Here is a 17249-nt window from a genome sequence, read left to right on the forward strand (position 1 = left end):
ATGGGGGCTAGTGTTCAGTTTCAGCAGCGTCTCGGCTGGAATAAGATGAATCAGAGGACTACTGTGTTGCTATGTTCTGTTAAGAAAAAGCTAATTGCGTGTGTGTGCCTGCCCTGTGAATGACCTGGCTCTCTGGACAGCTCCTTGACACTGCAAATGTCTCAGAATGAATGCACTTTAAATAGCCCACCTCCTCTGATCTCGCTGCAAACAGATCAGAACAATGCTCCACAGACAGGACCCCTGGTGAGAGGGGAAATTGGTGGGAGTAAAGCTTGGAAGTTGGCTTTTGCAGGGACATGGCTCCCAGCCCTGTTCTTTTTGAATTTAATGTTCTTTTTGAATTTAATCTCTTTTAGGGATGTAAAAACACATCATTTTCAGCAACGGTCTGTGTTCGTTGCATGCATGCAGCACTGCTTCCGTTCCACTGCAGCTCGTCTTCTGCCAAAAAACCCATAATTTGTCTCGCTGCTTGCTATGGTGAAATTACGTAACTTACATAATTTATTGAATTAATCACATAATTACGTTATTCCCTCCAATTCATTCCATTGCAAAGCAAACACAATTCAAATGGGAGGGGGCTGGGCGCTCTCAATGGCATATTGCTTGTCGACTGAAAGCAACAACAGCAAATACCGACCATATCCATTGGATTGATTTCCGTTCTGGATGTGGGACGAATAAGCGAACACTGGCAATTTCCACTCCTGTTTCCATTTTTGCTGGAATTCTCGGATATCTCTGGTCTCTGCACAGCACCGGGGGACCTGGGAGGGCAGCTTATGGTGATGATTTGCTCTGCCACGAAGGATTGGAGACCATGAATGGAGGTGACTCTTGACTTGCTTAGATTGATTGCTTAGATTGATTGTAGGGAAGGGGGAAGGTGATGGATGGGGGAAAGGAAAGGTCAAGAAGGAAAACAAACACAGTCTGTGGCAGCAAAGGGAGGGTGGGAGGAGGAAGATGAGTTGGTGGCAAAGCTTGGAATGAAGAGCCATAGCTCAGTGATAGAGCGTCTGATTTGCGGTGCCTCCAAGTCAGGCTGAGAATGTCCTCCTGCGTGAAACTGGAGAGCTGCTGCCAGCCAGTGTTGGCAGTACTGAGCTAGGTGGGCCAATGGCCTGACTCAGTATGCAGGAACTTTCTATGTTGATTCTAGGTTTTGAAAGAAGGGTGGTAGCTCAGTGTTATAGCATCCACTTTGCAGGCAGAAAGCCCCTGGTCCAACTTCCAGCACGACTGAAAAAGGCTCCCTGTTGAAATCCAGGAAAGCTGCTGCCAGGTCGTGTAGGCAGTACTGAGCTCAATGGACTAGATCAGCGCAAGGCAGCTTCCTATGTTCCTATGTCTTTGGGCTTTAGCTCTGTGGTAGGCCATCCTTGTTGCATGCGGAAAGTCCTGGGCATCTCCAAGTTGGGTTGGGAATGTTCCTCATTTGAAATCATGCAAAGCCACTGTCGGTCAGTGTGGACTGCATTGAGCTAGATGGACCTGATATCGGCCACCCGCAGAGCCGGCAAGAAGGCAGAAGGGAAGAGATGGTGTGAGGGACGGAAGAGTTAATTGGCCATTGTTCCCAACTGTGTGGCAGAGCTGGATTTAGCTGAAGCCATCAATACAGCCAAACAGAGGGGATTTACTTTCAGGTGGGATATTCTGTTCTGTCGGCCATCAGTGCGTTCTTGAAAAGCAAGCAGAGGGTAGATGTAATTCCATCTGGCCATGCCTTGAGCTGAGCCATCCGCGAGGCAGAGGGAGGCGGGCACTTCCGGCAATGGGCTGTAAGGACCGCAGCAGGGTGGTTAAGGTGTCTGATCCTTGGGGAGTTTTCCTGCGTTGCAACAAGCCTTGCTGGAATGGAAGGGAGCTGTGCCATGTTGCTTGGCGGGGGGGGCGGGGGGGCAAAGTCATTAATTAGCTTTGGGACCAAGGCAGCATTGGGATTCTGCACCTCAGGTGGCAAAATTATGAATTAAATCGCTGAGTTCTGCAAAGGCAACATGGAGATGAAGGAGGAGGAGGAAGCTGACAGCCATTGATTCCCCCTGGACTAGTTGTGTTTAAGGAGGCAGGCAGGAGGGGTTTGGCTGAGAGCAGGCTGAGCTTGGTGGGGCCGCTCCCTACTTGCCCTGGTTGACAAGCCACCATTGCCCATGCAGAGCACATCTGCCTACAGTTGCAGGGGGGTTGAACTAGATTACCCCTTGGGTTCCCTCCAGTTATTTGATTGGTGGCGCTGTGGGTTAAACCACGGAGCCTAGGACTTTCTGATCAGAAGGTCAGTGGTTCGAATCCCCATGACGGGGTGAGCTCCCATTGCTTGGTCCCTGCTCCTGCCAACCTAGCAGTTCGAAAGCATGTCAAAGTGCAAGTACTGTAGACAAATAGGTACTGCTCCAGCGGGAAGGTATACGGCATTTCTGTGTGCTGCTCTGGTTCGCCAGAAGCGGTTTAGTCATGCTGGCTACATGACCCGGAAGCTGTACGCCGGCTCCCTCGGCCAATAAAGCGAGATGAGCGCCCCAACCCCAGAGTCGGCCACGACTGGACCTAATGGTCAGGGGTCCCTTTACCTTTACCGAATTGCAAGTGACCCTCTGTGCGTCTCCTGATTCACTGGCAGGATTCCCAGAATGGACAGTGATTTATCCATGTTTCAGTGTATCTGAAGAAGTGTGCATGCACATGAAAGCTTATACCCAGAACAAACTTAGTTGGTCTCTGAGGTGCTACTGGACAATTTTTTAGTGATTTATCCAGGGAGACTTAAGCCCAGGTAGTGCCACAGTTTTTCAAAATGCACAGTAAGGTTGCTATCCGAGGCAGACCACCAGTGATAATGGAGAGTCTTCCCTCCAGATATTTTATATTTTCCTGTGTTTAGGGTATTTTTTTCTTTACTGCAAGGGGATATATAGGTCCCAGGGCATGATCTGCAGGCATATGATGTTCTCTGGAACAGGTTCAAAGGAGAGCCGCAAATATGGTCAGGAATACGATGAGTGGTCAGAAGAAGTGGGAATATTTGGGCTGGAGAAGACTGAAGTGGTAGCACACTTCAAATCCCCAGAGGACAGTCATGTAGAAGAGAGCAATGACTCTGTTGAAGTGCAGTACATAGATGGTATATAACAACATATCAGTAGCAGTGATGATAATGATGGCAATAATATTAATAATAAAAAGGTAAAGGTACCCCTGCCCGTACGGGCCAGTCGTGTCCGACTCTGGGGTTGTGCGCCCATCTCACTTAAGAGGCCGGGAGCCAGCGCTGTCCGGAGACACTTCCGGGTTACGTGGCCAGCGTGACGAAGCTGCTCTGGCAAGCCAGCAGCACACGGAAACGCCGTTTACCTTCCCGCTGTAAAGCGGTACCTATTTATCTACTTGCACTTAAGGGTGCTTTCGAACTGCTATTATTAATTTCAAACTGCTATGTTAATAATATCATTAAATAAATAATAAAGTGTAGATGATCACCAAAGAGGAACTGTGTCAGAGAAGGGGTGGAGCCATATATGAATATACATAAACAGAACAGCAATAAAAAAAATATGTGGTGCAGCGATTAATATAAATAAACTGTAATAAATCATCCGCGCCAGCCGGTGTTTGGCAGGGAGAATCCTGAAGGGGCTCAAGAATGAAGTGAGTGAGCTACCGACAAAGCAACATAAATTATCATTAAGCAGCGCTGGAGAAAAGTGAAGTCTGGAAGGCAGCCAGAAGCACATTGGGTGTTGGGTTTTTTTAAAAGTTGCTGTGCAAACACTGGGAATTCTGGAATCCCAGACAAGGGAAAAGGAGCAGAGAATGTGTGTAATAGGGTGGGCTTGCTTTCAGAGATTTGCAGATAAAGAGGGCAGGGTTGAGGGGAAAGGGACGATAAGACACGTTGTCCTCTTTGAGGAGATGCCTTTCAATGAAGTCCGTTCAAAGGAGACTGGATAACTGGTAACCCTGGTAACCACTGGGCAAAAGGTGCAGGGTTGCCATGGTTTGGGATGAGCAGAGGCAGCAATGCACCCTGGGAAATTGGTATGCAGAATGCTTGGCCGTCTATAAGCAAAGGCTGCTGCGCTCCGTGAGATCCCTGGTATCCTGGGTACAGATAGCCAGCGTGCAAATTGAATGCGTTAACAAGCCAGATGTGACGGGTGTAATAAACCACAGCATTTCCCTTCAAATTAATTGCAAGGGAGGGGGCTTATCTCCTGTCCTTTCCCAGTTGTCACTTTTGCTTTGAATGCATGCCACTGAAGTTCCACGGAGAGGTGGTGAGATAAAAATGCAATAAGCAACATAAAATCAGTTACATGTGAAGCAATATTCCCTCAGTGTGTGTTGAATAGGGTAGCCACTAGCACAGTGCAGAAAAAGAGGTCACATGGTTGTAGTCTTACTCAAAGCAAACCCACTGAAATTAATGGATGTGACTAGGTTCATTGATTTCATTGGGTCAACTCGGAGTAGAACATAGCTGTCTAACTAAAACAATATACCCTGGGTGTGTCTCAAGTATGGTGGTTGCCTACACATCACCCAAAAAGAGGACACCGATTTTCATCTTGATTGATTGTGTTTGAGTCACTTTACACCAGACACCAGACAAGCTCAAAGTGACCTACAGAATACAAATGATTGGCCCTACCATTAGATGGAATGAGGCAGCTGCCTCAGGCAACAGATCCTGGGCAGGCGTTCTTGCCTCAGGTGCTTGGAGGATGCAATCCTGTTGCCAGTATAGATGTAAGATTTCAACTGCCCAGTTGGCCGGCTTCTGCACATAGAATTGGAGGAGGCAGGGTTGCCATCCTGGCCTTTGCCTCATGAAATGTCTTGGGCCGGCTCTAGAGATCGCCATAGAAGCAGGATATGACTAAAATATTCTATTTGCTGTTGGATCCTATTTTTTCTATGTTCTGCTAGTGAAAAGTGCCCTGGCAGTTGAAGAAACAAAACAAAAACAAAAAAACCAGTGACTTTTTGAAACCAGCTGTTCAGATAAGTGCCACTTTGAAAGGTTCAGACTGCCATCTTGATTCAAAATGGTGCCTGATTGAAGCTAAACCTAGATGAAAACCTGCTGCTTGGTCTCCAGAACCGTTGTGCAAAATTTGGTGATGGTCTCTTAAGAGGTACCCAAATGCATGGGAAACGGACAAAGAACTTTCCCAAATGCACAGTGCTCTGTTTGTGTGTCAGTGTTGGTTTCCATGCTTCTGATTCAACCCCCATCATCTCCAGGCAATAAACTGCAGGCAGCAGTGATGGGAAACTGCCTTTACCTGAGACCCCAGAGTACAAGTCAGACCAAGAAGCATACCATTAGAGAGCCAGTTCTTTGCATGAAACAATAACACCCTCCCTGTGGCCAGTGTGGTGAGAGGTACAGTGATACCTCAGGTTAAGTACTTAATTCGTTCCAGAGGTCCGTTCTTAACCTGAAACTGGTCTTAACCTGAAGCACCATTTTAGCTAATGGGGCCTCCTGCTGCTGCCGCACCGCTGGAGCACGATTTCTGTTCTCATCCTGAAGCAAAGTTCTTAACCTGAGGTAATATTTCTGGGTTAGCGGAGTCTGTAACCTGAAGCGTATGTAACCTGAAGCGTATGCAACCTGAGGTACCACTGTATTCTGGAACTCTGGATTCAAGCAAAGGCAGCGTTGTACCTTGATCAGGGTGGGAGCCGGCTGCCTGTACTCTGTCAGAGTGACCGGGTTGCTATGCTCCTGTAATTATGAGTGGATGAGTTTTTATCCTCCTCCATTTCTAATCAGTTAATTGGCCACATCACCCTCTCCTCTTGCCTGGTTTCAGCAGGGATGTCTCTCTTCGGCTGCTGCAAGCCAGAGCCTTGATTTTGTAGGACTTGATGTGGTCATTAAGAATAATATTTTGTAGGGGTTCGTTTGCATTTGTTTGTGTGTGTGTCAGGTGTAGATCAGCAATAAAAACACTAATGTCTGTGAAGTTAACTCTTTATTCAAAGAAACCAAAACAGTGTGATCCCCGCAACTCTTCCCAGTAGGTCTTGCCCCAATGAGGCACTTGTGAGGACTGAAGGTCCCTGCCTTCCCACAGTCCCCTCTTCTCTAGGGGTCTCTCTCCCCCCCCCCCCATCTGTGCACAACCAATCTCTCCTCTGCTCTTTTCCTTTCTCTGCATATTCTGGGAGACCAGAGGGGAAGGGAGCTGGTTGCAGCAGAAGGGGGAGTCTCCCTGGATGCTTTGGCAGTAGGCCAAATTCCTGTCTCCTGGCCTCCTCCTCCTCTCCAGCCTCCACTTCAGCCTCAGAGTCTGGACAGCAGTGTACAAAGACTGCAACCAAAAGGAAATAAAGCAAAGGTTTAAAATATACCTATAAAACAGCACGTCAAACAACGGATATAAGAAAGCCATAGAACTGGGACACTGCTGTCCCAGATATTGCTGGACTACAACTCCCATCACCCCTTGCCAACAACATCTGGAGGGCCATTGGTTCCCCATCCCTGGCTAAGAGAGAGAGGCTTGCTTAAGAGCGTAGCAGAGGTCAGATCTGAACCTGGCACCCTCTGTTTCACAGGTCAGGCTGAACAGTAGTAGACCTGCTTTGATGGTGCCTTCAGAGAGCAACATCCACGTTCCCTGGTGCCATTCCAGCCTTTAAACCAAAGCAAGTCCAGTCAAGGCAATGATGTAGGATGCTCTTGCCTGAAGCCTGTTAATGAAGCAGCACCTTGGACAGTTGGCTTTTCCAAATGGGCAGGTGCTCTGCTGAGTCCCAGAGCTGGCTGGGCAAAATTCTCCCAGCGCTGAGAGCCAGCAGAGAGCAGCTTGTGCACCTGGAGTGGAATATCTGCAGGATCTCTGGGAACTTTGCCCAGTGGGTCAAAGAAAGCTTGTGCTTTCCAGGGAGGAGGAATCTAGGAAAGCCATGTGTCTTGCACAAACTAAACTTGGGAGGGATGGCTGAGATCACTTGTTGGTGAAAGATACTCTGCATATTCCAAGGGGCACTCTTTTCTTTTGTGTATTCTGGGATGGAGCCCTGGCAAGGAAAAAGGAAGGAGCTATGCCTGGATGAGTGCCAATGAGTCAGGGCTGAACCCATATCCATTGGATTTCTTCTGGTGGGGAGGGGTTTTCATCCATCCCAGCTCTGTGCTTTGTTGAGATTGGACTTTGGGATTACCTGGTTTTAGGAATTGTATGAAGACACAAGAGGCCACCCACTTTGCTGAAGCCATGCAGGTATGGGTCTTGCCCATGTCTGGATGGGCGACTGACTCCCTGAGACCTTCAAGTGCACTGCTTTGGATTCCATGGCAGAAGGGAAATGCAAGCTGCCTATACAGAATCAGGTCCATCTACACTGATGGGCAGCAACACTCCAGAATCTCAAGCAGGGCTCTCTCCTAGCTCTACCTAAAGATACCGGACTTGGGACCTTCTGAATGCAAAACAGGTACTCTATCACTGAGCTACGACCCCCTCCCTTTAGCAATATAGGAAGCTGCCTTATCCTGAGTCAGACCAGTGGCCCATCCAACTCAATTTTGTCCACACTAACTGGAAGCTACTCCAAGGTTCAGATGGGGGACATTCCCAGTCAAACCTGGAGATGCCAGGGATTGAACCTGGGACCTGCAGATGCTTTGCCACCGAGCTGTGGTCCTTCCCTTTAGGAATGGAGGAAGTTCCCTTATCCTGAATCGGACGACTGGTACATCTAGGTCTCTATTGCCTGCTCTGACTGGCAGCAGCTCTCTAGGCTTTGGGGCAGAGACTAGTTTCCCAGCCCTTACCTGGAGATGCTGGGGACAGAACCTGGGTCTTTTTGTGCATGCAAATCAGAATCTCTACCACTGAGCTGTATCCCCCCTCTTTTTAAAGTAGCTTCATTTTCTTTGTTGCTGTTCTAATCAGTTAATGGCTTAAACGCTTGGCTATCATTTGACTGGGCAATTGATCACGTTTCACCATTGCCACCTATGCAGCCCCTATCAAACACACAACCCCGCTGTGCACCCAGAAGGCTCCTACTAGGTGATATTTCTGCACATTTTCACCTGAGAGGTTTGATGTGGGGAGAGAGGCGTGCCTTCTAACAAATTCTGGAGCCCCTGCTCCCATAAACAAACCTTTTCCCTTGTCTACCCTCTTGTGGGCTAATGGTATTGATTTCTGTGTTAACACCAGCTATGATTCTATTCTATGTTCTGCCACGTAATAATGGGGTGGTTGTTCCCTGCACTGTAATTTTCCCCCTGTTTCTTTCAAGAGGCCGGCTGGACTTAGCAAATGATGTGCAAACTCTCTGGCCCTCCCTGCCCTGAGGGCACAAAGCCTGATCACGTGGCCTCCAGCATTTGCAATGAGCTGCTAATGAGTTGCCAATTACTTATTGGCAGAGCGGATGCACCCAGGGCTTGGGGCAACTGCAGAGCTGAAGTGTGCAGCATCCCCATGCAAAGGAAATAAATCATCTGGTTTTACAGCTTGCGTGGAGAGTAAGAGCTGCTCCCTGCACACATTTTATCATGCCAAGGATGCTGTAGAAGGACAGGGGGGGTGCTGTTAGTTGATAGTGGCGTATTAAACAATGTGTGGTATGGGGATACTGGCTAGAGAAGAGCTTGTCTCCACTGTTAGAAACACAGATACAGTCATACCTCGGGTTACAGTCGCGTTAGGTTGCATTTTTTCGGGTTATGGACCCGCCGAAACCTGGAAGTACTGGAACAGGTTACTTCCAGGTTTCGGGGGTCGTGCATGCACAGAAGCACCGAATCGCAACCCACGCATGCACAGACGCACCACTGCAGGTTGCAAACACTGCGGGTTGCAAATGTGCATCCCGCACGGATCACGTTCGCAACCCAAACGTCCACTGTACAGTATATAAGCTAGGTGCCAAATGGCTCCTTAAACCAAGGTTACAGTTGCCAAAATATAATGTCTTCTTGTCATTTTTGGACCAGATGGATCTAAAATCTTATTTTTCAAATGATGGGCTGACTTGAGATTGATTATCAGTTAAACATCTGACTAGTTCAGATGGCAACCTTGAGCTGGGTTAAGAACGTTGAGAACTTAAAGAAATAAGGTGACTTGATCCTGCAGCAATCTGTTTATATATTGGCCTATTCCTACTTCTGTTTTCTTAGTGGTGACACAAACCATTCATAATGTAAGAATATTCTTCACAATTGTGAACAGGGCAGTGGGGTGGATAAAGTGAAGACAAGCTACAACCATTAACTATAATGCTCCTGTTCTGGCTGCACAGAAAAAGCATTTTGGTTCCTGAAATTCATTCTGATTGTGCAAATAAAATATAGCTGATAGAATTCTACAGGATGTGGTATTAGCGTGTGAAAGGAGTCAGGATCCAGTGATCCCCAGGCATGCACCTCCAGATGGTGGAGACGTCAGGCACTATCCTGGCGCCCAGGCATCTTCACTTGGTCCTAGTGGCTGATAGCTAGGTGCAAAATGCGCCTAGGTAAAGGTAAAGGTACCCCTGAGTGTTAGGTCCAGTCGTGGCCGACTCTGGGGTTGCGGCGCTCATCTTGCTTTATTGGCCGAGGGAGCCGGCGTACAGCTTCCGGGTCATGTGGCCAGCATGACTAAGCCGCTTCTGGCAAACCAGAGCAGCGCACGGAAACACCGTTTACCTTCCTACTGGAGCGGTACCTATTTATCTACTTGCACTTTGACGTGCTTTCGAACTGCTAGGTAGGCAGGAGCTGGAACAGAGCAACAGGAGCTCACCCCGTTGCCGGGATTTGAACTGCTGACCTTCTGATCAGCAAAATGCGCCTGGCACCTGGCTAATTTCGAACACTGCTTGTCTCCCATAACACTGGAACTCATGGATGTTAAATGAAGCTGAATGTTGGACAATTCGGCACAGAGCAAAGAAAGTCCTACTTCACACAGTGCACAGTTAAACTGTGGCACTAAGTCCCACAGTAGGCAGTGAAAGCTTTGAAAGAAGATCAGACCAATTCATGGAGGATACGGCTGTCAATGGCTACTAACCACAATGGCTGTGTTCCACCTCCACTGTTGGAGGCTGTAGGCCTCTGAAGACCTCTTTCTGGAAATTACAGGCAGGCAGAGTACTGTTGCACACGGGTCCTGTTTGCCGACTTCCCACCGGCATCTGACTGGCCACTGTGAGAACAGGATGCTGGACTAGATAGGCCCTTGGTCTGACCCAGCAGCAGGGTTTGTCTCATGTTTTTATGCTCTCCCACCCATGTTACTGCTGTATGAACTTCAGCTTCCAATGAAGATTGCGTTACTTTTGGCAGAATCTTGATGCTCTCTGATAACCGGCAGAAGCCGCTGTTCTCTATGTGCAGCCAGAGAACTGGTAGGGTAGTACCGTCGGAATCAAATCTGTCCTCAAAAATGTATTATGCAAAAAATGGCAGGGGCTGCGTAGGGGCTTAATTGCGCAACTGTGCACATTACTCCCCAGTGGGATGTGTCTGCCTGTGACCTGTAGTTCTTGCCGGAGTGGTACATTGTCTCGATAAGTTGAACTCGCCTTGAAGCACAGACTTGCCAACAAGATTGAACAGCGCTGTATCGAAGCAATCAAGTGAAAATTGGCTGGGGTAGACATTGCCGGAGGGCAGGACGTCTCACCACTGGAAACACGGGGCAGCCATCAAAAGTGACATACTGTCCAATATTCCAGTGATAGAAATAAGGACAATCGTGTGCACATGTAACATTCAGATTACTGCACCATTGATTTCTTCCTTAAAGCTGCACAAAACAACATGCAAGCTGTTAACACCAGTCCTCCTGCAAAGTGTTGCGTTCCTGATTTCTTTCGCAAAAATCCTGCGGCGATCTAAAGCAAAAGGACAAGTTTGTCATTTTGGGAAAGAATTGCAAGAAAAGCCTGATTGTGCCCAGTGGGTTGTATTCAGCGTAGCTCTAAGAGGTATGTTCCATTGGTGCAACAATTTCTTCTTGTGCAATGGAACGTTCTTCCTAATATAAATGGATAGCTCAGTCAGTAGAGCATGAGAATCTTAATCTCAGGGTCGTGGTTTTGAGCCTCACGTTAGGTGAAAGATTCCTGCACTGCAGGGGGCTGGTTTAAATGACCCTTGGGGTCCCTTCCACTCTGTTGTTGTTTAGTCGTTTAGTTATGTCCGACTCTTCGTGACCCCATGGACCAGAGCACGCCAGGCACTCCTGTCTTCCGCTGCCTCCCACAGTTTGGTCAGACTCATGTTTGTAGCTTCGAAGACACTATCCAACCATCTCGTCCTCTGTCGTCCCCTTCTCCTTGTGCCCTCAATCTTTCCCAACATCAGGGTCTTTTCCAGGGAGTCTTCTCTTCTCATGAGGTGGCCAAAGTATTGGAGCCTCAGCTTCACGATCTGTCCTTCCAGTGAGCACTCAGGGCTGATTTCCTTCAGAATGGATGCGTTTGATCTTCTTGCAGTCCATGGGACTCTCAAGAGTCTCCTCCAGCACCAACTCCCTTCCACTCTACAATTCTCTAATTCTATGAATCTGCCCCCCTGGAGTTCTCCCAATCCTCCAGAGCAGATTTCTGGGTGGTGTGGAACCCTTTCAGGGAGAAGAGAGGGGGGGCAGTCCTGTGGTGCTGGCATCCATCTTTGCCTGAGCACCAGTATTTATCTGAATACCGCCAAATGCATAGAGGTCCATTGATTCTAATGGGCTTACTCTGAGTAGAACTCAGTTGGACACTATCCATACTCAAGAATTCAAAATGAACCTCACTCGCAGGGACATTCGTATTAGAGGTTATGCACGGACAAAGCCTTGGCGTTCATAGTTCTGCGCTGACATTCATGTATGCAAGAATCGAGAGGATAGTGCTGATTAATTTGTTCAGCAGTGTCCATGCGCATGATGCTTGGCAGAGAATGAGAAGGCCACGCCCTTCCCACAAGGGGTTTACAATCTAGAAATAGACATAGAGGAGACAGCAGAGGAAGGAGATGGAAGTGGAGGTGGGATAAACAGGGGAGTAAGATGTGATTGCTGCAGTTGCATGTACCTGGGCTTAATTACTTTAAGATACATGGACAGGTGTTTGCCAGAGGTTTGCTGGAAAAAGAAAAGTGAGCTTCCCATTGCTAATGTGGCTTTGAAACTTGAAAAATAACAACTGTAGAAACTTACACCAAATAGTTTTTTTAAAAAAGGCATTCCCTAAAAGCATGGGTGTTACTAAGGGGTGTCTTCTGCCCCAGGTCATAAACTTCCTGCCCGCCCCCCTTAAACATTGTTTACAGGTAGGGATGTAAGAAAGCATTGTTTTGTCTCCTTCCCTGTCTTCATCTCATGCAGCAGTGTCTCTGTTCCGCGGCAGTTCATCTTCCGCCCCCAAATATGTTATCTGTCTTGCTGTCTGCAGTGGCAAAATTATATCCCTTACATAATTAACCACCTAAATCATGTAAATTGCATTGTCGTGATGTAATACCATCCCATTCGTTTCAGTGCAAAGCAAATAACGCCATGGGGAGGGGGGAGGAAGACCCGTAATCAATCACTTATCGTTTGAGGACAGAAAGCAATAACAGCAGCTCATACTGACCAGATGTGCTGGATTGACTTTGTTTCCAGACATGGGTTGAATAATCAAACACTGGCAATTTCCCATCCTGTTTCCATCAGAATTCTACCCAAAGTAGTTACAGGGCAGCTTTTCTGGAAGTTGGCCGTCATTTGCATCTATACATATAAATTAGCATGTGCAGATTTTCTGTCCGCCTTTTAAATATGTCCTCAAGGGGACAGTGTTTCAGCAGGGGTGGATACCAAAAATGCAGATCTTTCCCTGGTGAATTGGGACAGGTTTCATGGTTCGAAGGTTGAATCCAGGACTCAGGAGACCTGGGTTCAAATTTCCACTCAGCCATGAAGCTCACTGAGTGACCTTGGGCCAGTCGCTGCCTCTCTGAGAGCCAGTGTGGTGTAGTGGTTAAGAGTGGTCGACTCGTAATCTGGTGAACCGGGTTCCCGTCTCCGCTCCTCCACATGCAGCTGCTGGGTGACCTTGGGCCAGTCACACTTCTCTGAAGTCTCTCAGCCCCACTCACCTCACAGAGTATTTGTTGTGGGGGAGGAAGGGAAAAGAGAATGTTAGCCGCTTTGAGACTCCTTCGTGTTGTGATAAAGCGGGATATCGAATCCAAACTCTTCTTCTTCTCAACCTAACCTATCTGTGAAACCAAAGAAATGTCCCTCTCCTCTGGTGTAGGGCAGTACAGTGGTACCTCGGGTTACATACACTTCAGGTTACAGACTCCGCTAACCCAGAAATATTACCTCGGGTTAAGAACTTTGCTTCAGGATGAGAACAGAAATTGTGCTCCGGCGGCATGGCAGCAGCAGGAGGCCCCATTAGTTAAAGTGGTGCTTCAGGTTAAGAACAGTTTCAGGTTAAGAACGGACCTGCAGAACGAATTAAGTACTTAACCTGAGGTACCACTGTACTGAGGTAGGTGGCCATTTGGTCTGGCTCAGAAAAAGTCAGGTCCCTGTGTTCTGGTACTCTGTCCGTCAATCCCAGTATCATCTCCTCTGACTGGTGGCAGCTGTCTAGGGTCTGGGCCATTCCTTTATCTGCTAACTGTGCCTTTTTCTCAGGTGGCAATACCTGGGATTGAACCCAGGACTTTGGCCATGCAGAGCATGCATTCTCTAGCCTTGGGTCACCGCCCCGTCCCCTAAGAGGGATGCGAGGTTTGAGAAGTGTGCGGTCTTTTGAGGAGAGAAGCGGCTGTTACCAGAGGGAGACATAGCGACTGCCTATAAATACCTGCCACAGACAACAGAGCGAGGAAGCGGGGGGCGGGGGGGGGATGATCGTTTAGTCAATGAGAAGCAGTTAAACACAGCAATTTTAGTCTGAGCTGGAGGAAGAAAGTAATAATAATGAATCAACGGAATGAATTATGCAGCAGAGTCCTGGGCTCGCCACCCTATTTATCCCAATTCATGGTATGGGATGAAGTGGGCTTGGGGAGGACGCCGGAATGTAATTGTCATTGTGCCCCGATCCAAACATCTAGGTGCAGCTGACTTGGGAATGCAATGTATAGGCCTAGTTGCTGCATCTCAGATAAGGATCCTTGTCAAGCAGGGCCAGATTTTTAAAATAAATGTACATGATAAAATTATGCGCCTGGGTAGGCTCGCCCAAGTTTTTAAATAGGCATTGAAAGCAGTACAACAAAGGCCTAGTACCTATATAAATCTATATCTGCTTAATTAGCAAGTCTTCCCAGAATAGCTCAGTGTAAACTCAGTGGCCAGACAAGGCTGGTGGGCAATGGGAGGCATAGATATAAAGTGACCAGAGAGACCCAACTCCATGTCTGGATGGACCGTTTCCTTGCTCACACCGAGAAGTTATTTCTAAATGTCCCGGGGACAGAAGAGCTCCCCGTTCATATGACTGGGAGGAACCAATGAATTGTATGTGGCTGGGATTGAGCATCGGCGCGTCCATTCGCTGACCCCAAAAGAAAACACAACCCAAATTGTGAAAGGGGGGGGGGAGGAGAACCAATATGGAGGGGCTGCAAACAGCCCATTAGGAAGTGAGTGCGCTCTGTGGGCATGGAGAAGCAGTTGGAGGGAAGGAAAAGGGGAAATGGGGAGTAGAGAATGGAATGGAACTGGCAGAACTATGACCGGGTGGGCTCCACACTGCAACATTTTGTTGCAGGGCTCCCGCTTGCACTATGCTTCCACTCAGAGGGAGGCACAATGGGACTAACCTCAGATCCCACCTTCACTCATATCAAGCTAGACCCTCTTGAATTTTTAGGTGGCGAGCCTTGCAGGTTAGGGGGCGGGGAGCCGCCAAGGCAAAATCTGCAGGGAGAGGCAGGCAGTGCTGTTTGCAGTAGGTGACATCATGAGGGCTGATGTATCTAGAGCAGGGAGATGTATGGTGCTTCTGCACTGTATCCTGAAAGGGGAATGGCTAATGATGCCTTTTGAGAGGGGGAGGGGAGTTCCGCTCAGAAAAGTGCAAATTGTGTCCTGCTACTTCCAGACTATCCATATCCCTCCCCTTATGCTTCTCTGAAGCAGCGTTTGTGCATGGATCTGGCACAAAATGTATGCATTATGCAAGATTGGGGGGGTGGAATGATAGAGAAAAGTTTTCCTCTTTCTCTAATAACTCTAGAACTCATGGACATCTAATGCATCTGTATGTTGAAAGATTCAGGAGAAAAGAAAGTACTTCTGCATGCAGCGCATAGTTAAAAACTATGAAACTCGCTCCAGCAATATGTACCGATGGCCACAATTTGGATGAGTTCAGCAGCATCTAGAGGGCCCAAAATCCCTCACATCTGATATACGTGCAGCAGATTAAAAAAAAAACAAAAAAACCAGGAGGCAGGGAAGGTGATATACTATTTTAAGAGTATTTGCCGTGGATATTCTGTATTTGTACTTCATAATAATTACAGCAATGCTAGCCTGACACCCACACTTGTATATTTAAGTAGCTGTGCCTTTGGTATACATATATAAAACCCCATTCAGTAGTTTCTATAACAACTGGGACCAGTTTTCTGTGTCCTCACTCACCTTTCAGCTTGAACCAGGCGTGGATGTACAAAACCTACATGAGCATCTGAACTGCCGTGGTTCTGAACTCCGATTTCCCAAATGTTATTTCATTAACTTGCATGTTAACATTGGCATTTGCAGAATTGTGATATTTCAGAGTTCATGGTTTGTGAGTGAAAGTTGAGGGGAAAAGAGAATCGCAGCCTGGGTTTTGGATGGATGCAACAGACTTGACTCCTGCATCCCAGAAGGCTTGAGCTATTTAGGAAGGTGTGATGGTTGACCAATGCCTTTCCTTTTCTGTCTTCCAGTGTGACCATGAGTGCGGGCTCTATTGAGCAGGAACCGACACGCAAGCTGGCTTGCTGTGGGGTCCCCCTCATCACGGAGGACATGCAGTCACTGGCCATCCGCACGCTGTCCGGCACGGACATCAACAAACACTATGACCTCATCCGCGAGCTGGGAAAAGGGACCTACGGCAAGGTGGACCTTGTTTCCCACAAGAGCACAGGTGAGCCTAGCAGTGCCCTCTGCTGGTAGAGTCCAAGCTAGAGGACACCCATGCCTTAGGTCAGGTGTGAGGGACCATTGTCCCTCCAGGTGTTGCTGATCTGCAGCTCCCATCAGGTTGGTCATTGACCAGGGATGATGGGGTTTGTAGCAACATCTGCAGGACCACACATTCTCCATACCTGCCTTATGTACTCCTGAGATACCTGGCTCCTGAAGCAATTACCTCTTCCACCTGTATGTTTCATTTAAAGCAGCCTGAGGGCCACATTCCTTTCTGGGCAATATTCCAGGGGCCACATTCCAGTGGTGGGACCAGAGTCAACTGTGAGCAGAGCAGTGAATCTTAACATTACCTTTGTACAGCTGTCTAGGTCAGACTTCCTCAAACTCAGCCCTCCAGATGTTTTGAGACGACAATTCTCATCATCCCTGACCACTGATCCTACTAGCTAGGGATCATGGGAGTTGTAGGCCAAAAACATCTGGAGGGCCGAGTTTGAGGAAGCCTGGTCTAGATTCTATGCACCCTCAATCCAATTCACCCTGTCCTCTCTCAGGGATTGACTATAACACATCCCACAACCTGTGGGGAACCTTCAGCCCCATCAAAAGTTCCTTTCCAGTTATCACGATTGCTCCATCAAGGCAGTAAACTCTGAAATCATTTTGTTCTGCTTTCGTAAGTCAAAGTGAGTGACATTCTGAGCATTCTCCGTCCTTCTTCCCACTTCTCCCTCCCCATTTACAGGCACCAAGATGGCGCTGAAGTTTGTCAACAAGAACAAGACGAAGCTGAAGAACTTCCTGAGGGAGTTCAGCATTACCAATACACTCTCCTCGAGCCCCTTTATCATCAAGGTCTTTGATGTGGTCTTCGAGACGGAGGACTGTTACGTGTTCGCCCAGGAATATGCACCTGGCGGAGACCTCTTTGACATCATTCCGCCACAGGTAACTAGGCCTCAGTTCCACTGGCTTTTTGGCTGTTTGGGTCCCTCAGGCCACATTCAACCCATACATCTAAAGCTGTATGATACCACATTAAACAGGCATGGCTTCCCTCTAAGAATTCTGGGAGCTATAGTTTGTTAAAGGAGTTGAGCTGCAATTCTCAGAGTGATTTCACATTCGATCCCA

At 47.9% G+C, this 17249-nt stretch overlaps 1 protein-coding gene across 2 annotated transcripts in view; it reads left to right on the top strand.

The window, feature by feature from the left end:
• SBK1 (SH3 domain binding kinase 1) overlaps positions 1 to 17249 on the top strand; it is a 74924-nt gene that overhangs the window by 50534 nt on the left and 7141 nt on the right. For both annotated transcript variants that reach the window (XM_083585314.1, XM_083585315.1), the window contains exons 2-3: positions 15908 to 16110; positions 16861 to 17063. In XM_083585314.1, the coding sequence (XP_083441440.1) occupies positions 15908 to 16110; positions 16861 to 17063 (406 nt within the window). The remainder of the gene's footprint in view (positions 1 to 15907; positions 16111 to 16860; positions 17064 to 17249) is intronic.

Source organism: Podarcis filfolensis (assembly GCF_964270895.1).
Source record: "Podarcis filfolensis genome assembly, chromosome: 14".
Classification (NCBI taxonomy): Eukaryota; Metazoa; Chordata; class Lepidosauria; order Squamata; family Lacertidae; genus Podarcis; species Podarcis filfolensis.